At 34.0% G+C, this 20,266-nt stretch overlaps 4 protein-coding genes across 4 annotated transcripts; all 4 read right to left on the bottom strand.

Moving 5' to 3' along the window:
• Nucleotides 1-2,744: 2,744 nt before the first annotated feature.
• Nucleotides 2,745-4,192, bottom strand: LOC122585261 (NAC domain-containing protein 90-like). Its single transcript, XM_043757379.1, has 3 exons — nt 3,861-4,192; nt 3,340-3,641; nt 2,745-3,193 (listed from the first exon to the last, which is right to left on the bottom strand). The coding sequence occupies exons 1-3, from the start codon at nt 4,033-4,035 to the stop codon at nt 2,843-2,845; spliced, it is 828 nt and encodes a 275-aa protein (XP_043613314.1). The 5' UTR covers nt 4,036-4,192; the 3' UTR covers nt 2,745-2,842.
• A 1,754-nt stretch (nt 4,193-5,946) lies between these two features.
• On the bottom strand, nt 5,947-6,537 carry LOC122595592 (germin-like protein 9-3). Its single transcript, XM_043767988.1, has one exon. It carries the CDS (start codon nt 6,535-6,537, stop codon nt 5,947-5,949), a length of 591 nt encoding a protein of 196 aa, XP_043623923.1.
• Nucleotides 6,538-9,504: 2,967 nt separating this feature from the next.
• Nucleotides 9,505-11,708, bottom strand: LOC122585938 (peroxidase 60-like). The gene is made up of 4 exons (XM_043758052.1): nt 11,469-11,708; nt 11,140-11,319; nt 10,886-11,048; nt 9,505-10,083 (listed from the first exon to the last, which is right to left on the bottom strand). The coding sequence occupies exons 1-4, from the start codon at nt 11,706-11,708 to the stop codon at nt 9,641-9,643; spliced, it is 1,026 nt and encodes a 341-aa protein (XP_043613987.1). The 3' UTR covers nt 9,505-9,640.
• Nucleotides 11,709-14,219: 2,511 nt separating this feature from the next.
• Nucleotides 14,220-16,644, bottom strand: LOC122595601 (peroxidase 60-like). The gene is made up of 5 exons (XM_043768000.1): nt 16,426-16,644; nt 16,015-16,194; nt 15,744-15,906; nt 15,186-15,604; nt 14,220-14,576 (listed from the first exon to the last, which is right to left on the bottom strand). Exons 1-5 carry the CDS (start codon nt 16,642-16,644, stop codon nt 14,220-14,222), a joined length of 1,338 nt encoding a protein of 445 aa, XP_043623935.1.
• Nucleotides 16,645-20,266: the final 3,622 nt, after the last annotated feature.

Genomic DNA, 20,266 nt, shown 5'->3' on the forward strand with positions numbered 1-20,266 from the left:
GAAGCAAGACCCAACGAAGCAAACGGGGTTTGGCATCTTGCTTTTTGAACAAATACTTCAAGGCCGAATGATCGGTGAACACAATGATCTTACTGAAAACCAAGTAAGGTCTAAACTTATCAAAGGCATAAACCACCGCCAACAATTCCTTCTCGGTTACGGTGTAGTTTTGTTGGGCGGGGTTTAGGGTTTTGCTAGCAAAGTAGATTGGACGAAAGTGCTTCTCATCCCTTTGGCCAAGAACGGCCCCCAAAGCATAATCACTAGCATCGCACATAAGTTCAAAGGGTAAAGACCAATTCGGTGAAGTCATTATTGGAGCATTTGTCAATTTGTCTTTCAAAAGAGAAAAAGCGTTTAGACATTCATCATTAAACTCAAAATCAACATCTTTTTCCAACAATCTAGTCATAGGCCTTGTGATTTTCGAAAAATCTTTGATAAACCGCCGGTAAAACCCGACATGACCTAGAAAACTTCTTACCGACTTAACATTGGTGGGTGGAGGTAATTTAGTCATGACATCAATTTTGGCTTTGTCAACCTCAAGTCCCGCCCTTGACACCTTGTGACCCAAAACTATACCCTCTATGACCATAAAATGGCATTTTTCCCAATTAAGCACCAAAAGTACTCATTACCCGCCAACCTTTCAAGCATTTGGTTCATAAAGGGTAAAGGAAAATGGTCCTTTTTGGTGGCCTCATTCAACCTACGATAGTCAATGCAAACTCTCCAACCGGTGACCGTCCTAGTTGGAACCAACTCATTTTTCTCATTAGTCACCACGGTCATACCTCCCTTCTTTGGTACACAATGTACCGGGCTAACCCATGGACTATCCGATATAGGAAAAATGATACCCGCATCAAGAAGTTTAACAATTTCCTTTTTTACAACATCTTTCATGTTTGGGTTAAGCCTTCTTTGCCTTTGAATCTTCGGTTTTACATTTTCAAACAAATTTATCTTGTGTTTGCAAAAATCGGGACTAATTCCGGGTATATCGGAAGTCTTCCAAGCAAAGGCCTTTTTATGGGCCTTTAGAATGGTCATGAGTTTGGTCTTTTCCTCACCTGAAAGTGATGAGGAAATAACAACGGGGAGTAGAGATGTACCTTCCAAGTAAGCATATTCTAGATGATCGGGCAATGGCTTGAGTTCCAAATCCGTTGGAGGATTCGCGTGCCCCTTGACTGCTTCTAGTTTGTAACGCGTCTAATGCTTTGTAGTTTGTGGCAATTTGATTGTTCCACGTAATAAATTAGTTTTTTTTATTCATGTACACAAGAGGCATTCTTTAAGGGCATTCCCTAATCCCCATCTCAGAGTAATGGGTGGAATGCCCTCTTGATGATTGGATGCCCACATGGCATATTTTGAGTGGACAAAAGGCATTTCAGAGAGGGCTATTAATTCCTACTAGTCTTATAAGCTCAAATGATTATGATCTAGACTAATTGTCATAAACATATAAGAAACCATGTATTTTCTGTTCGTTTGCGACAGATCATGTGAATATCTTTGACATTACTATATTAATTTAGAAACTATCCTCTCTTCGTTGGTTATTATCAGTGCATGCACTAACAATTAATTTCACATCATCTCATTAGTTATCGTGACCTGTGCACGAGGACTTCTTCTAAAAGTCTTCTCTTAAATTATTTCTACTTGTTTCATATGTAATAGGGTTATGTTAAATGTTGTTTATTGAATTAATAAACATTACCTCAACACTTATGTTTGCATAATTTCATGCATTCATAAAAAAGAAAAACACACAACATGCACAGCTATATAGTTCTTCCCATACAAAATTTTACTTTGAGATGCTAATTCTATTTTAGAAATTACTTTTAGAAGTAACCATATATATGTAATACTATTCCATAATTCTTGACTTAAGAACTTCGGATATCCAAGTTTTTTTTTTATATTATACCATTATCTTATTGCAAATCAACCCAATAGTCTCCGTTACAAGGTAGGGCGGGGTTGAGGAAAGGCAGAAATGATCGTTCATGCCACAACAATCCTTATAAAAGGGAAATATCTCAAAGATTTTTGGCTCGCAATAAAGCTAAGGTCCTGTTTAGGCAAGATATGTATTCCATTACCAAAATCTCTTTAATTAATCATCTTGATCGTCTATCGGTGAATTCCATAAGAAAGGTAGTTTAATGGGCACATAGTGTTGGAGCTTTTTGACTTTGTCAATGCATGCATGTCTCTAGTGCGTAGACTATGTATGGTAAATTAAGTCAACGCAATATTACTGCTTCCATATCTATGTGTAATTAAAACTAGTTAATAATATTATCATGCATGTTGGAAGAATTCTTTAACTAATTAATAACCTTTGACGCATAGTATTAGTGTCATTTGTTTCAAGTAATGAGATATTCTCACTCACGTCTCCATCGCCTTTTTCATATCCCCCAATCCTTTTCTTCTTTTCCATCATTTATTTGGATGCTTTATAATACTGCCATTTTAATTAACTTACATAGATGTTTCCTATCCTAGCTATATGTAATCATATCATATTTTATATATATATATATATAATGGTTACCACTACAACACCATTATTGGTATATCCATTTAACTTAATTAGTCAAAAGGAGCACCAAATTAATTAAATAAATTAGGTCATTAGACCTTTTTTTCTTTATCTACAAACAATTTGTCTTCCAAATAACATATATATATATATAATAATAATGTATATACACATCTAGTAAATGAATTCGATCACTTTTCTCATCTTATTTATATATTGGCGTATATATTTAAACTTATATTCTACGAGTAGTTATTTATATATAGTTAATAATAATTAGCCAAAAAAATGTTGCCATTCTTGTTCAGGTAGGCTGCTTCCTACTACATTATCCCGCATGTCAAACGTGTCATGGTCCGTGTAGGAGCTTTCGGGACATGAGAAACTAGAAGTAGTGCTAGTAGTTGTTGTTGGTTGATGATCATGATACGACGACGACGTTATTTGTAGTGTGTTTCTAGAAGATGACGCACTACGCCTACTAGCTTCTTCAGTAGTAGTAGTAGTAGTAGTAGTGTTGTCAATCTCCATCATCGACGACCAACCTATTCCTGAAGGCCGTCTATCAAATGCTCTTGTAGTTCCGGATACCACATACACTCTACATAGGCTCATCTCATGTCGTAACTACACAATTATATATATATATATATATCTATAATTATTCAAAGTAGTAACAAATGAAAATTAGATTTTTTTTTTTTAAACAGATTTAATGATTCATTTGCAGTTTCGTGGTGTATATTTAAACACGTACGCATGTGTGCACGTACCTTTGGAACGGGAAAAGGGTTGCTACTCTTTTCGTCTACTTCTTCTTTAATCGCGCGATACTCATTCATCTTCCATACGGTTTTCTTCACGCTACGAGACCTGCCTTCGTAAAACACCATCGTCCTCTTCACTCCAATCACTTTGTTGTCAGATGAGTAAACGTAAGATGGCGAACCGGTGGCTTTCCAGTAGCCTGAGGCTGTGGTCCTGCTAGGCCTTCCTCCTTGCGCTTCCCTTTCTTGCCTCGGCACAAAAAAAAACCACTGCTCAGTGTCCCGTCGGCATAATTCTCCTGCTAAGTCTACACCAAAAAAAAAAAGAAAGAAAATTATAAACCACTTGCATACATAATTTAAACCTATTAATTAATGGCAACCAAAAGTGGTACCAAATGTCTATTCAACAAATAGTTGTGGGTTCAAATTGAGATAATAATTATTTTCTTTAGAAAAATTATGGCAAGAATTAAAAATAAAAATGAGAAATACATATATACTCTACTAGCTATATATATACTTACTTGGGAGGTGGCTAGGGTTGTGTTCATAGACATGAACAACGGGTATAACGCGATGGATATCGTGTGTCCTATGTTCTTGGAGTTTGTTTGTAAGGTAAAAGGAAATAAGTTCTTCTTCGGTCGGGTAGAACCGATAGACCGAGTGATGGTGGTAGGGCTCGTTTTGATCAGCCATTATTGTTGGATGTATGTTTGTTGGTGGATTGAGGTTGAACGAGTGTATTTATAAGGTCATGGTGATAGAGATGGTTACCGAGTGAAAATGGAAAAAACTACACCCCAGGGCTTGAACAGGTCATGACCAAATCTTCAAGCTGTGGTATCTATATGTCCACTACTATGGCTTTTTTTTTAATTGAACCAGTCAGCCTTTTCAGTAAACTACAAAACTACCCCTTTGAGAAACTTTCTTTCCCTTTTTGCGCCTTCTTTGGATAAATTGTTCTCGTCATTCATGTTGTCACCCGATACATTATACGTATAATAACAATAACAATAATAATTATAATAACATGGTACCTGGCAATGCGGCAATAATTGTGGCGGTGACGGTATGGTGGTGGGGGCGATTGTTGATGGTGTAGGCGGCGTCGAGTAATGTGGATAATTAATGTAAAAATAATTGATCTAAAATGTGATATTTTAAAAGATAAATGATTGATAGTGTAATTTAATTATTAATGTTAAATGAGTAGTGTAGATGAAAATATTTTAAGGATGCTAGGTGAAAATATTACACAAATTTTTAACAATTCCAAAAAATAACTTTTTATCCTTAATTTGATAGTATAGATAACAAATGCCTAGTCATCTATCAATAATATACTGCCATATCATTTCATGTCTAACTCATACCTAGTCATACCTAAGCTATGACAACTATGTCTCTCCATGTCTTACAACCCCTTATTATTTTCTTACTCTCTCTCATATCCTTTCTCAATTCAATTATTACCTCCTCTTTATCTCTTTCATGTCTCAGCGACAATATTTGCATAGAATTCATGTCTAGCTTCCATGCCTAGAGCTTGGTATTGATGTTGCCGCCAGGCATGAGGCATGCTTAACCCATGTTAAGTCTTGGACTCAACAGTCAACACTTTAAATTAAAATTTCAGGTAATATCCATCTAAAAGCACACAAATGACTTAATTAGTTATAGTTAACAAAACTCTAAGAGTAAAGTTTGATGGTTTTACCTCCACTCCCTTCGCCTTTTACATTGTCCTTTTCCACAATTCTTTTGATAAATTAAATATCACATCATCACACTCGTGCCATACAAAGTTCCATATCATCTCATTCCTCCCATATAAAATGCAACCTCTTTTAAAAATGAATGCTTCTAAATTAAATCTCATGTCTATATAATAGCTAGTCACCCAAGATCACATTTCATGATCTGACCTATGAGTGTTCTGGCTTTTCGACCATTTTTAACCGTTCAATACCCGCCTTCAACCATATGTAACTTAATTGTCCGAAAACCAATACCATCAACCTCTCAATTCCAATTAAGATTAATGTTGCAAGATATTCAATACAGAAATTTAAGAATTTTCCCTAGACGTTTGCTAGTGGAAAAAAGCAACATTATTGTGTTTCCTAAGATTGATCGCAAGAGTACAAAATAAATACGGGAAACTGATGATCAAATTTGCATTGATTAAGTTATTGGAATTTAGTACGGTAAGGGCGATTTTATATTGGAAAGAAATGCCGTGCCGTACTTAGTGATAAGGGAGCACTAGTGTATGTTAGCCCCAATAAATTAAATTAACCTCTAAATTAAGATAACACTAATAGAAATTTGTTACTAAAGTAATATCTTTTGTATAATTTTCAACAAATCAATAATGATACATAATTGATCAAGTGAGCCGTCCAACCATCAAATTGTGGTCAATCCAAGAAAAAAAAAAATTTCTAACCATAAGAAATAGTTCAACTATAAATAAAAACCATCAAATTGTACGTGGTCAATCAAGTAGAAAAAATAATCTAACTATAAAATATAGTTCAACTATAAATTAAAAAGCTTAAAGAACAAATAGGAGTAAGAAATCCAGTACATTAATTTATGCAACTAATTATTGGCCAAAACCTTGCTTCCAAGACCTTTCTTGAGTTTCTGAATTATGGCAACACTGGTTTTAAAAGACTTGGCAAGAACTTCATCTTCAATATTTGTTTCAAACAAAGTTTTCGGAACTGAAACCACGGTGGCACTTGCACTACCGAATCCAGCAACACCCACTGCCGGTTTCTTCATATCAGGATTATACTGATAATGAACTAGTCCTTTTGGAAAAATAAACATATCTCCGGTTTCTAGTGTTTGTGTGTAAAGTTTATTACTAGTATCCACAAAACCAACCTCAAACTGACCAGCCAACACCAAAAATAGGCCGGTTGCGTGGGGTCGGGTGTGGGGTGCACTCACTCCTCCAGGGGCCAGTTGAAGAATTGAAAACGAAACACTTTGACCATTTAAAGCTGGGAATTCCACCATGCTAGCGGCCATTGATTTAGTGTCAGTTGAATTTTGCACATCAAAAAATCCACGGATTTTTGTGTAGGTGAAGAAATTACCGTCTACTATGGTGACGTTAGGTGGCACAATGTAGTCAAATAGAATGTCTGGATCGCTAGCTCCAACGAGCCCCGTGAAGGCCATAGTGACACAAACCGAAAACAAGACTTGTTTTGCCAAAAGCATAGTCATAATATTGTTCGATATCAGTCTTTTATTAATTAGTTAGATTATTTGTTTTTTAATTTGATTTGTTTGAGTACTTGTAGAAGTAGGAAAGTTGACCACTTCTTGTATTAAATCTTTTTATATATTTACGGATCGATTATAACAACTCTAAGAAACACCAAAGGTATCGAACAAGAAAGATCGTCACTAACAAGACCCTGATAAGGTCACGGGATTTGACGATGACCTGTCTGGCTGTCCAAAAGTTTAGGTGTACCATTTTCAAAAATTGCGAGGATATTACACAAATAAAACCTTTGGTATCAACACATTATATAATTGTGTTTACTATTTATTGGTTAATTAATTTTCTGTCCTGTTTGTTTGACTCCCCATTTGAATAAACCAATAGTTTCATACCAAAAATTATCTTTGTCTTTGTTCGTGGATACAAGAAGTTCCCCGAAACGTGAATACAAACGGATCCTACCAGTGTTTTAAAGTTGTATAAACGAGTTTGAAATAAAAAACAATAAGCAACTCCAAGGGTAAATTACATGGTCGGTCATTGTAGTTCACATGACTTTTCATTTATGGTCCCTGACGGTCCACGAATGCACAACTTATGTTTTAATTAAGTATACAAGAAAGTAAGTAAGTAAGTAAGTAACAAAAACAATGTAAAGTTCAATTGCAATACATCAATGCAAGGATAATCATATGTATCATTTATTAAACGATGAATACATGGTTGATCTTACACTTGACTTACAAGAATACAAAAGAACATAGATAATTGCTAAGTCTAAATAGACAAGAAAAACTTAGACAATTTCAAGTGACACACTTTTAAGATGGTCAGACGCACTTCAAACAATGTGGCTGTGTTGCTTTATATAGGGGAAGACTTGGGGCAACACAGCCTGCTTTGATTGTGACTTGATGGTGGTTGTCGACTTTCAATTGGCTCATGTTACTTGAATCATGTGTCTATTGTCTTCTATATCAAATCGGGTAAGAGAGAGAGAGAACCCTTGCTTAGGTCCCAACATGTACATTTGCCATTAAGGGCAAATTACAGTTGGTTACCCACCACGTGACCTTTTTGTCTTCATGTAGTTTGAATATTTCCCGCCATGACAAACTTAGGTCAGCATGCATCCTGCTGAAGACGTCTCTTCATCTGCTGATGACTTGTTAGAGACTTGCTGACGACGTGTATCAGCCAACAAGTCTTCTTCAGCGAATCCCAGACTTAACAGTCCCTATTTTGAAGAAATTACAACGATTATGGTTATCATTTGACTTCATGGATGGTCTAAAATTGAATAGTCTCTAGTTTTGGTCCATTAAGTGACCAGGTGATCGCTTGGAAGTGACGCATAAAATCGTCTTTCCACCCAAACTATAGGATCCATTTGTGGACATTACAATAGAAAAAAACCAAAAAAAAGAGAAATATATACTATATTACTATAGTACTATATGCTATTCCAATTTCATGACAACCGAGAGGCCTAATTCGGCTAGCTAAGGAGTCCTACACTGGCAGTGGTGGTGGTTTTTACAGCACCGACTTAATTAACCAGAAGTGATAACGACAACACGTGAGGTGTCACCGGTGAGTTGGGTTTTACGATTGTATTGTAGGACTGAGCGAATTGAGGGGTGTTTGGAGATGGGTTTGGAAACGAGGTTTGGGGGCAGTGCCGTCTCTACTACAGAAGTAGTGGGTTAGGCAATGGCCTAAAGCCCCTAAGCCCCCAAATTTTAGCAATTGGGCATTAGTATTTTTAGTTTGGGCTTAAAAATTAAAAAAATAGTTGTGAATAAGGCAGCTCAGCCAAGGACGGATCTACCATGGGGGCGGCGGGGTCAGCTGTCCCCGTTACAATTTTGGTACAATGTAATTTTTTAAAATTTAAATAGTATATGTGTAATTATAAATTAGGCTTCCAACATTGATATCGCTTAAAGTTTGTACCTTAAAACCCACTACTATCGGTTTGTATGCTTATAAATTAGGCTTCCAACATTATATCGCTTAAAGTTAAAAAAAAGCTAAATTAGTCGGCCCTGTTTGGGGTGATATGTATAGTGGTTGTGTAAATAATTACTGTTCATGGTTTGAAGATTGGAGATTGGTACTAGTGGGAGCCTGGGGAAGGAGAGTAGTGTGATGGTGATGGTATTATTCTTATTTATTAGGGGTCACCCCCATTCAAACTCAACATGTCGTGTGAACAAAGCATATGGTTGTACATATAATTTTCAATTGAAGCTATTAATATTGAATGATAGATTACTTTTTCAATTATATGTGTACAGATCTACTAATTTTGATGTTTTGGATCGGTATGGATTTTGGGTTTAAGATTTGGGTTTTTGATTTTTGTGTTTAAGGTTTGAATTCCGTTTAGGGGCCTAGAAGATTTACGACTGAAATTACTAAATTGTCTATCATTTGCATGTCACGTGACCCACTTAACGGGCTAAAGTGATGTGGTTTTGAAATCTCCATGAAGCCAAGTAGCAACCAAATTCAATATGATTTTCTTCCAAACTAGTAACGATTAATCTAAATAATTAGCCATATAATGTCAGTAATCGATAGTCCTTTTGCCGCAAAGTTTTAACGTCATGCAACAAAGATACGAAAGCAACAAGGGGCTTTGTGTTACTATTACTGTATTTGCTTATAAGGCTATCTCCAATGGGGTGCCCATGGATTTCCTTAATTTGTCGTTGAAGCTTGTCCAAAACTAAGAATTTCACGAAGGATGCCCTTACTTGTCTTTACCTGATATATTTTTGGTTTTAGTGGAGGTAAAAAGATATGTAAGATATTTGTATGGTTGGAGATAAAATTATAAAATTTGAGAGATTTGTATTGGAGATAGCCTAAAGATATATAGACAAACTTCCAATATTTAGTACTCCAAAAAATGCATTTCTCCAAACAAATCAAGAAAATAAAGTATTACGAGTACATCACAAAATGGCAAACAAATTGACAACCCAAAACTTCACTCTCAGATAAGTATGACATCAATTGTAAAACCCCCCAAGAAAATTTCAATCAGGACTTAATTAAGGAAGTCCAGGATATCTGGCGGTTGATAGCCCGACATGATTTCCTAATCTGTCCTTGTGTTCCTGTTAGAACCTGGATGGCACCCATCTTAACCATAGCCTTGCCAAACTTGGTGTTGAAATCCCAAGAACTAGCAATGGCTGCAACCGTGAACTTGCTCAAAGGGTCTGATGCCAAGTCTTGATCGAATTTAAGGACTCCCCTGCGCATCATTATTTGACTGTAGTAAGATTTATCAACGACCGATGAGCTAGAAGGGTTTTGATCCAAGTTAGCAGTGCGATCAACTGTTGCATTTTGGGAACATGTACGCCTCAACGATGATAGCAGGAATAAATCCATGGTTGGGTCTGGTTTGCCAGTGTTTTTGAAGTTATAAAGACGATCTTTAAATAAAGAACAATGAGCTATTCCGATTGAGTGACCACCTATATATAAACGAGAGTAAGTACCCGCGCGTTGCGGCAGTGAGATGGTGGGGGTGATAGCTAGGTCAGAGAGTGTGATAGTCAAATGCCTACGGCCTCCGCCCTCGGATTTAAAAATTCGTCGAAAGTATATCGAATGACATTTCTAATGAAAGACCATGAAATTTTATGAACACCCATACAATTTTTATAATTTATCGACATATGATTTTTGAGATAAAAGATTTTGAATGAATTGGAAGAATAAATGATTTATGGAGGAGAGAGAAAAAAGATGATTGGTTGAGTTTTGAGGAGAGAGAAAATGTATTATGGTTATTTTAGATAAATATAGAATAGATGAGAGGGGTATTTTGGGGATGTACTTAAAATCAATATTGAAAATTTCAACTCAATGTTGAAAATCTGGAAGGAATCTGTTTTATAATATAGTATAGATAAATAGAAAACAAAACACAACTTATACAATGATAAAGCAATATACGTAGAATTCTTGATAATTTGAATAATAACTTGGTGCATAATGATCATGTATACAGAGAATGTATGCAAGTTAAATCAAATATACAGAAGCAACTGTTTTTTTAATTAACACTAACGAATTTGTAAATAATAAGAGTTAGCGGACAAAAAAATTTTTTAAAAAATCTTTCATGTTTGAAACTTTGAAATCTCTTGCCAATGTTTGAAGATTTTGGTCATGTCTCGCCCATAGATTTCTTTTACTAGAAAAAGCACGTACCCCTAGAAAATAAATCAGTGATTTTTTGACATGTAACTATGTAAGTCATGAATTACGTACCAAGAAGATAGATCATGTCGCTGACGGTGAGTCCTTTTTTAGCAAAAGCTTGAACCGCGCTCGACACTGATGCAGAAGGAGGGGGGAGGGTTCTAGTGTTTTGGGCAAGAGACACAAATCCATCCCTTCTTCCTGTTTGAACACTGTATCTACCTCCACCACTCTACAATATTTATTTACATGATTTCCAAAGTTCCATAATCATATATATACATAATTAAAATGTACTTGGGTATTATTTTGTTGCAACTTACCAAGGAAACAACATCTCTAGTAGCCATAATGATTATGTCAGCACAGGACACTACTCCAGCACATACTTTCTCGACCGCGTCCTTGGCAGCATCAATGACATCAAAGCCCCTAACGCTTAAATTTGGGGGTGCGGTTTTCTCACTGTTTGGTCCATCTAGTAGAATCGACGCATCACACCCCTTTCAAATTTCATGCCAAGTTAGTTACAATATATATATGGATAATCAGAATTTATAATAATTGATTAATTGGGTTAATCCATATATTATGCATCTATTTGCATGACACACTTAGAAGACTAATAGCTAGATATATAGAAGAAACTTACATTAACAAAGCAATCATGGAACTGCATGCGAATCAAAGCAGGAGCGATTGTTCGGTCAGAAAGGAACTTGTTGTAGACTGCTTTCCTTACAATCTCTTCGACATCCGAAGACCTACACTTGCCATTGTAGAAACCGTACTGGAGACCGCCATTGACAATATAACCGTAGCATTGTCCAGCAAGGTTCAATAAGAAGATGAGCCCAATTGCTAGTGCAACTACTGCTTTACTGTTTGCCATGGTCTTCATATTATTATAATAATTACTTATTAAAGGCAATTAGTTAGCTAGTGATCTTAGCTTAATTGGGATGATGAAGAAACTACTGTTTGGTTGTTTATATACGCATGCGAGGTGAGACATAATGGAGATCATATCATTGATTTAATGGCCTTCACGTTAATTTAGTTGTGCCTGCTTCTAATTAAAATCTTCTATAATAAATAATAAATATATATATATGTGGAGAAGAAAATACGAGGCTGTCAGGCACCCAAGTTAGGTGAAAAACCCCTCACATACCTTTTTTTAAAAGGTAAAAATCATGGGGGCCATGTATTTATTTAAAATATTAAAATATTAGTATGTAAAGAGTTTTTCATCCAAGTTAGGTGTATAACAGCCTCATACTCACTTTTCCCTATATATATATATAGTATGTTTTTTTTTTTCATTGACTAAAAACTACAATCCTCAGAGTTGATAAACTCTTTGTTGTTAGTAAATTCGTTAGTTGTTTTTATTAATCTTTAGTAATTTATTCTAATGTTCATTAAATTATATTTAATCAAAAGTTACGAGTAAAATAAATATTAGTTGACAACCGATAAACAGTTGTACGTGTAGAGAAAATATTATATACTCCGTATATTATTATTTTGCATATTGGAGATGATCACAAGTCACAACCGCACGACCTACATAGATACGGATCTATTAGTGGAAAACGACCAATGAAAAGAACCAAAAAAAGAAAACTTATATCTAGTTTTGGTTCGTGGATTATTTATTATTATTATCGACTATATAGTAACTACTATACTGTGTTGGGGTTTGAAATTTTGTAACATAACATTAATTAAGCGAAAATTGCACACAATCAGTTCAGTATTATTCCGGTAAACTAAAAAAAAAAAAATTGTCACATAACATTGTAATTAAATAAACATGAGATGAGATTTGAACTCTTAAAATCGGTTATATGTACGTACTCCATAAATTTCTTCTACAGCTAGATCATCAATTAACGTGGGTTCATAAGGAAATTCATAGTAAACTAATTAATGGTACAAAATAAATCCGGATGATTCATAATTAATCATATTCTTGATTACACTTATCAAAGAGTTTTAGCCAATTTCTAATTTTGTTATTTTCATCCAATGCTTAAAATTGTACAACGATTTGTGTAGATTGATAAATTCAATCAATATATTTAACTTCTAGCAAAATTTTATTATTATGAGCATGGTACTTGTTACTCGCGCAATGCGGCGTTGGTGGTGGGAAAGGCGATCTATTAGCGCCGGTGATGATACTATTGGTGGTGGTGGCGGTGTCAAATGGTTTAGGTTGATGCATGTAATTGTGATATTATAAATTTGTAGAAAATAAAGGTTTAAAGTGTTAATTATTAAAACTAAAGTTTAGAATGTAAATTATAATTAATTAAAGGCAAAACATAAAAAGTAGCCAAGGGTAATTTTAGTAATTCAAAAATATAATTGTCTAAAATAAAAAGAGATTATTTCTTTTATAAGGGAGTAAAGATAAAGATAATGTGATTTTGGGGTTATAATGTAAAATGAGATATATGCAGTCGACAGCACCCTCTTATGGATACTGGTAGTGTAAAATGAGGGGTATAATTGTAAATATAAGATAGGTAAAGGTTAAAATCTTAAAAATAAAAATGATTTTGTTTCTTGCCGTAGTTAAAAAGGCTGCCAGTCAAGCCAAACCCATTGGGCTATTATTAGACTGCCCGCAACGGGGATATCCATGGAAAAAACAAGCTTACCAGGAGGTTGTCCATGTGAGAGATACCATTGTGAGTAATGATGTGGAAGATGTCCATCCGTGTAGAAGGATTTGAACAGATGTCTTCATCTTGCTTGCTGGAAATAGATTAATAATAAATTTGTTTGTTTTAGTGTTAGAAGTAAATATATTATATGTATATACATACATATTATATATAAATGTTAAAAAAAATTTGAGTTGCAGGTTCTACCAGAAGAAGATGAAGATTTGTTGTAAAGTGAACCAAAGTCAAGATTTGGATTTTTATTTTATACCATTTAATATAAAATTATTTTTTAGCCCCTCAACTAGTATACATTGACAAAATAGTTTGTTTAGTTTTAAAAGTTCTTTTAAATACCTATTCCTTTTTAAGAGTAAGATTTTGCATTGAAATTTATAAGAGATTCGTAAAGGAATTAATACAATAACGTTGAGCATGCATACTAAATACTTACTTAATAAAACAATGCTTGATATAATTCTAATTGATATAATATAAGAGCACTAGATAAGGAATTAATACAATAACAATACTAGACTAAAATCTAATCGCGTCGAGTCATGTTGTATTTTTTCATAATCTCATCACAAGTTTCTTCATGTACTGCTCGTTGGTATGGATCCATAAAGCTTGTGTCTTTGAAAAGTAATTTTTTTTTCTAGCATGACCTTGTTTTGTTCGATCTCCATCTTTTTAAGTTTCATCTCCAACTTTTTTTGTTCCAACTAGTAGAACTTGTCGATTTTTTTATCAAATTGCTCAATCGCCTCCTTTTTTGCTCGATTAGTTTCTGTTATATCTTCAATAAGGCTTAACTTCATTGCCTCATAATCATTTGAAACCTTGGCCTTTCCCTTTTGCCTAACCTTTAATTTGGCCTTGTCCCTCCCCATTGGACGAGGAGTTGGAACTTGTTCTTCCCGAATATCGTCATTGTCGCTATCAAGTGAAATTCCAAAGTTGGCATCGGAAGCAGAACTAGTGTATTCTCCTGTGCTACTTGTTTTAGTTCTTTTAGATGCTTGATTGAGAGCCACTTGTGCAACTCCAGAATACCTTCGAGTATCCTTAACAATCCACCACTTGTTTTGGTTTTTTGTTTGTTTATATATTATTATAAACAATTTATCGAAAAAATTTCATATAATTAATAAAATTAGAAACATAAAGTTATTGATGATTTGGAAATTATTTGGTTGTTTGTAGGAAGGATGAATGTATTATTGTTGTGGGTAAAAAGTGTTTGTAGTAAGGATGGATGAAAAGCTGATGTGACATGCTGATTAAGATGTTTATTAGATGAACATTCTGAACTGATGCGGACAGTCTTAGACATGCAGAATATGTATTAATAGACAAACTACTTTAATTTGAATCTTAGATGAAACAAACAAAAGTTTTAAATTCAATAACGAAATTAATTACTCCAGTCAAACAAGAAGAAGTAAACATATAGCAAATGAATTGATACCAATTGCAAAATTAATTACAAAGAATGTTACATACCTTTTGGTGTACAGTATTATGTTTAAGATGACAACAATTCAACGAAACAGAAGCCGGACATATTAAAATGACATACATATATATATATGAAATTAAAAAAAAAAAAAAATGTAAATCGATCACGCCACAGTTAATATTATCAATAATCAACCCAATAAAGATTTCAAGGTCTGCGTCTGGTTGACCACTTTCTTCTGGTTGACTACTTGGCATGAATTCCTTATCTCCCCTTTTGTTCCTGTAAGGACTTGAATGGCACCCATCTTGACCATGGCTTGACCAAACCTAGCCTTGAAATCAGATGAGCTCGCAAAGGCTGCAACCGTCGACTTGCTCAAAGGATCCAACGCCAGTTCTTGATCGATCTGGAGAATGCCCCTACGCATCGTTATTTGTTTGTAGTAAGAGTTGTCTACGATTCTAGAGCTTTGCAGGTTTTGATCCAAGTTGACGGTGCGATCAATGGTTGCGTTTTGAACACATGTTAGCCTCAACGTCTTTAACAGCGTTGGGTCCATTGTCGGGTCTGGTTTTCCAGTGTTCTTGAAGTTATATAGACGATCTTGAAATAATGCACAATGAGCAACTCCAACACTGTGACCACCTATACATACGTACATACAAATTAAGAAATTAAAAAAAATAAGCTATTTAGTTTATACCCGAAAGTTAATTTATGCAATTAAATTCACTGAAAATATGTGATATTTTGTTGTAATTAGAGAGCTTGATTAGTAAATTACCAAGAAGCCATATCATGTCAGTAGTGGAGAGTCCCTTAGCAGCGAAAGCTTTAATGGCACCGGACACTGATATAGAAGGAGGGGGAAGGCTTCGCGTATTTTGGGCAAGAGACACAGTTCCATCCCTTCTCCCAGTTTGCACATTGTATCTACCTCCACCGCTCTATTCATTATTAATTAACATGATTTCCAAGTTAAGAATATGCTAATTAAAGAAGTTTTGATGGGATCAGGTGCATTAAATATGAATTACTCAGCTCGTACTACTTACAAAGGAAACCGCATCTCTTGTAGCCATAATGATAATATCAGCACAAGAAACCACGCCTGGGCACACCTTTTCTATTGCTGCTTTCACGGCATCAATTACATTGTAGCCTCTAACACTTAGATTTGGTGGTGCGGTTCTCTCTGTGTTTGTTCCGTTTAGAAGGAGTGACGCATCGCATCCCTTTTGTATATATATATATGTTTCATGCAAATTAAGTTAATTTAGTAGAATGATTATTAGAATATGTAATTTGTATAGGCTTTATATTGTAATTAATTATAATATGTAAGTATATATATATGTAGAAATATATATTATATATATGTGTGTTGATTTAATGTAATTAACATGCATTTTGTAGTTGTATATATGCATGCATGAAAATGAAAATGAAAATGATATATAACTTACACTAACAAAGCAATCATGGAATTGCATGCGAATTAGAGCGGGTGTGATGGAACGGTCGCTTTGAAACTTGGAGAAGACGGTTCTTCTAACAATGTCTTCAACATCCGTGGTACGGCACTTGCCCTTGTAGAACCCGAACTGAAGAGCACCATAGCAGTGACCAGAAAGGTTCAAGATGAGGAAACCAACTGCTAATGCAACTAGTTTCATGTTTGCCATATATGTTATTACAAATTTATCAATTAATTAAAAAAAGGATGAAGAGAAATTATAAATTGTTGCAGGGTATTTATAGAGCTTTATTGCTTAATATATATGGCTATCACGTTGTACTTTTTCTATATAGTGCAAGAGAGACGTGTAGACATCGTTGTTATACACTTATACGAGTATAAGCTTATTATAACTAATTATTATTTTTGTGCAGGTTGTTGTTTTTTCCCTTTCCATTTTAGGTCCCACGGTGCGAAACCATTTGACTTTCTTTTGCCTATTTGACTTTCTTTAATTTGCGTAGTGTAAATTTCTGTAATTTTTTTTTTTCTAAAATACACCGGATCCAAAGAAAATACACCTTGTCTAAAAATATATTGAGAACCTAGTGGTATTTTGTCATGAATTCGGCCATCATGTATAGTAGTCGTGTTGTGAACTATTTTTTCCATTACCACTGGGCAAGTAAATTAGCGCGCGGCTTGTATAGGTACGTACTCATTATTGGATATGTAAAATTAAGTAAAAAATACCTTATCTTGAAAAAGACAAAATTTAATAAACGTTTGAGTGCTTTAAACATATATTGATTCAACTAAAGTTTAAGTGGTTTATTGTTCAAAGGACAAGCTAGAGATTAAGGTATCAAGATTGTTTGTGATTAAAAATTAAAAATAAAAAAGAAGTTAACTTCATAATTTTAGTCCATGAAAGTAAATGTATAATAAAAGAGCTAATATAAAGAGACTAAATCTGTACAAAATTGTACGCATATTTATGATCATAAATAGAGATATATATGTTGTTTATGTATCATACGATGTAAGCACGATGAGTAGTTAGATTGTTTCAACGGGAGATGATGCCTTCCATTAACTTTACAGTAATATAGAAGCATCAATCTTTAATTAATTTATTTGGTTGATGAGCAATTGGGCATTACAATATATACATCATAATTCATACATGTCAATATGTGTCATGTAATAAAACATGGCATGGTTTCATCAGAGCGCGGGGTACGCATGCCCCAAAAAACCGGTGGTCTACTCGATTAAAACCTGTTCTCCATAGTTTCTTTTCGGACCAGTTTCTTTTCAGGTAAAATTGGTCCATGACCAGAAATCGGGTTAAAACCGGTTCGGATTGTTCGGACCTGGTTTTGGTCCCGTTGACCAAAAACTGATTCGGTGTCGGGTTGGGTAAAACCAGATTCTTGCTCACCATTAACCCAGGGTCTGATCCAAACTATTGCCCTCTAATTAAGAAACTTTACTAGTAATCTGGGCCTGTAAATGGGCCTGACTATCCGCAGTACATGGATTCAGATTTATTTGAGGAGAACACCGGAAAGTAATTGCATGCGTAATGCGTTGTGCACTTCTGCTTTCCACAGATGGAAATGGAATGATAATTATTTTCCATACTTGTCAATAACCATCCTGTATTCCTGTGGATATAAAGACCATGCACGATAATATAACTTGGGCCTTCTAAACATCAAAAAACTTTCATAAACCACAAAAAGAAAGTACCAATTAATATTCTAAATTTGTATATTAGCAAGTATATTTTTATGGAATACTAAAAATACTATAAGCTGTCTTAACTAATAACTTATACTATTACATGAAGCTAACATACCCTACTAAAATCAACAGATTAAAACGAAATGACTTAATGGTATTAATTCTTTTTTTAGTTATTAAGTGTTTAATATATTAAGTGGATGAATTCATTAAGAATGTCTGTATGTATTACGTAAAATATAAGTAATTGACGGTTATTTTGTGTATTAAGTCAAAAAAGAAACAAAAAATTCGACTGAATAATTAAGTTATTAACTATTAAGTTTATTAAGTAAAAATGAAACAATATCTAAAACTAAAACATATATAAATAATAAATTCCTACGATGTGGAGCCGTAGAGGAAAGATGGGCTTGGGCTAAAATTTATTGGTCTATAATATCTACATGTTATATTGATTGGTGTCCTCATATTTTCTGGGCCCGGATATATTGAGCCGGTTGCACACTTGCACTTGCACATGTTAAATAACGGGCCTGATTGTTTGAAAAATACAAAGAGTTTTATCTTTGAATCTTATAAAATAAGTAAGTAAGTAACTGCTCAGTGTCGCCTTCTTTGGGTTTTGAGCCTCAATACCTCGACGGTGTATGGGGGAGGTTAAGATGTAGGAAGACCTTACCTCTACCTAAGTAGAAAGGCTGCTTCCAGTTTCTACCTAAATGCTTAGAAAAGACCCTCCAACCTTTACATGGGATGAAGAAATGTACATATAATACATTTCATTGCGAAAACATCAAGTGTACAAATATAGTACAAACATAATACAATCATCATTTATATATATTTCAACTTACATTTAATCGTCTATGCACCAAATAAATATACATTAGATTTATTGAAGATAAAATGAAATATAACTACAAATATTTATAAGTCAAACTATGCAACACGAATATTAATACTTATATTAATACTTTTATATATATATATATATATATTATATATATCTTATTTTGAAAATTTTTTTTAAAAAAAAAACATAAGAACTCATAAATAATATATTTATTCATATGTTTTTTTTTCATTCACACGTGAAATGATATAAAAAGTATGTTGTAGAATAATTTTTTTTAAAAAAACCTTCAAAATAGCCTTTTGTGAACTTGTGAATGAATATGTTCACGTTTTCGTTCACATGTTAACAAATGAGTATATATAAAGTTTTGAAAAAAACTTTCTTCCAAAACATGTATTTTTATAACGTTTCACATGTGAATAAACAAAAAAACATGTGATCCAATACATAATTTAAAAGTTCTTAAGGTTCTTACAAAAAAAATGAGTTCTCAAAATAAGGCTCTCCTGTATATATATATATATATATATATATATTTATTTTATTGAAAGGTGTGGATCATTTTTTGCAACAGGGGATCTAACTTAAGTTGTCTTAACCGGGTTTGCGCTGGAGAGCCTCTCACCCTCAGTACCTAGTTGGAGGAGAAACCCCCAACTAAACCGGCGAAAACACGACATTTGATTAGGATAAAACTTTGCCCATTTGTAAGACCAAAACCTGTTTCACTAGAGGATATTTTTGTGAAATTCTTTGGTATATCTTTCTCATTTTTCGAACTCGAGACCTTTAACATGTAAACGGTACTTGTTTATTTAATTGATCTAACAAGTTGCTAGATAATTATTACGGAACCATCAAATGGTCTAATAACAAGAAGATATTTTTTTCATAATAAGTCTTACGTTTGAGTCATATCTTAAGTATATTTAGGGGTGGTTACATATATTTTGTTTCCACTTATGGTGGACCTTGTGGACCTGAGTGATTTTTTTTTTACAGATATCTGACTTGTTAGAGATTTGTAATTTAAACTAATGATCTATATGTGATGGCCTTTCACATGTAAACTTGTTCAAATTTTTATACGTTAGATCTCTTGATATTCACGAGTTAAAAATATATATATGTTGGGAGAAAACGAATCTATGGATTGTAGGTCAACCCGGTCCATTTTATTTAGTTGACTGTTGACATAAAAAAATAAAGAAGAAGAGATTTTCTTTCGAATTAAAATTTA

This window comes from Erigeron canadensis, chromosome 1 (assembly GCF_010389155.1).
Source record: "Erigeron canadensis isolate Cc75 chromosome 1, C_canadensis_v1, whole genome shotgun sequence".
In the NCBI taxonomy this organism is placed as follows: Eukaryota; Viridiplantae; Streptophyta; class Magnoliopsida; order Asterales; family Asteraceae; genus Erigeron; species Erigeron canadensis.

What these genes read in the sequence shown, in the direction of transcription:
- LOC122585261 (XM_043757379.1), bottom strand. Translation starts at nt 4,035, where the DNA reads ATGGCTGATCAAAACGAGCCCTACCACCATCACTCGGTCTATCGGTTC. An exon ending in CAACCCTAGCCACCTCCCAA is followed by an intron (nt 3,642 to 3,860) that starts GTAAGTATATAT and finishes TTTTTGGTGTAG; the next exon opens with ACTTAGCAGGAGAATTATGC. An exon ending in ACCCTTTTCCCGTTCCAAAG is followed by an intron (nt 3,194 to 3,339) that starts GTACGTGCACAC and finishes ATAATTGTGTAG; the next exon opens with TTACGACATGAGATGAGCCT.
- LOC122595592 (XM_043767988.1), bottom strand. Translation starts at nt 6,537, where the DNA reads ATGGCCTTCACGGGGCTCGTTGGAGCTAGCGATCCAGACATTCTATTT.
- LOC122585938 (XM_043758052.1), bottom strand. Translation starts at nt 11,708, where the DNA reads ATGGCAAACAGTAAAGCAGTAGTTGCACTAGCAATTGGGCTCATCTTC. An exon ending in CTAGAGATGTTGTTTCCTTG is followed by an intron (nt 11,049 to 11,139) that starts GTAAGTTGCAAC and finishes TAAATATTGTAG; the next exon opens with AGTGGTGGAGGTAGATACAG. An exon ending in CGACATGATCTATCTTCTTG is followed by an intron (nt 10,084 to 10,885) that starts GTACGTAATTCA and finishes GTTTATATATAG; the next exon opens with GTGGTCACTCAATCGGAATA.
- LOC122595601 (XM_043768000.1), bottom strand. Translation starts at nt 16,644, where the DNA reads ATGGCAAACATGAAACTAGTTGCATTAGCAGTTGGTTTCCTCATCTTG. An exon ending in CAAGAGATGCGGTTTCCTTT is followed by an intron (nt 15,907 to 16,014) that starts GTAAGTAGTACG and finishes AATAATGAATAG; the next exon opens with AGCGGTGGAGGTAGATACAA. An exon ending in TAGTCAACCAGAAGAAAGTG is followed by an intron (nt 14,577 to 15,185) that starts GTCAACCAGACG and finishes AACCAAAACAAG; the next exon opens with TGGTGGATTGTTAAGGATAC.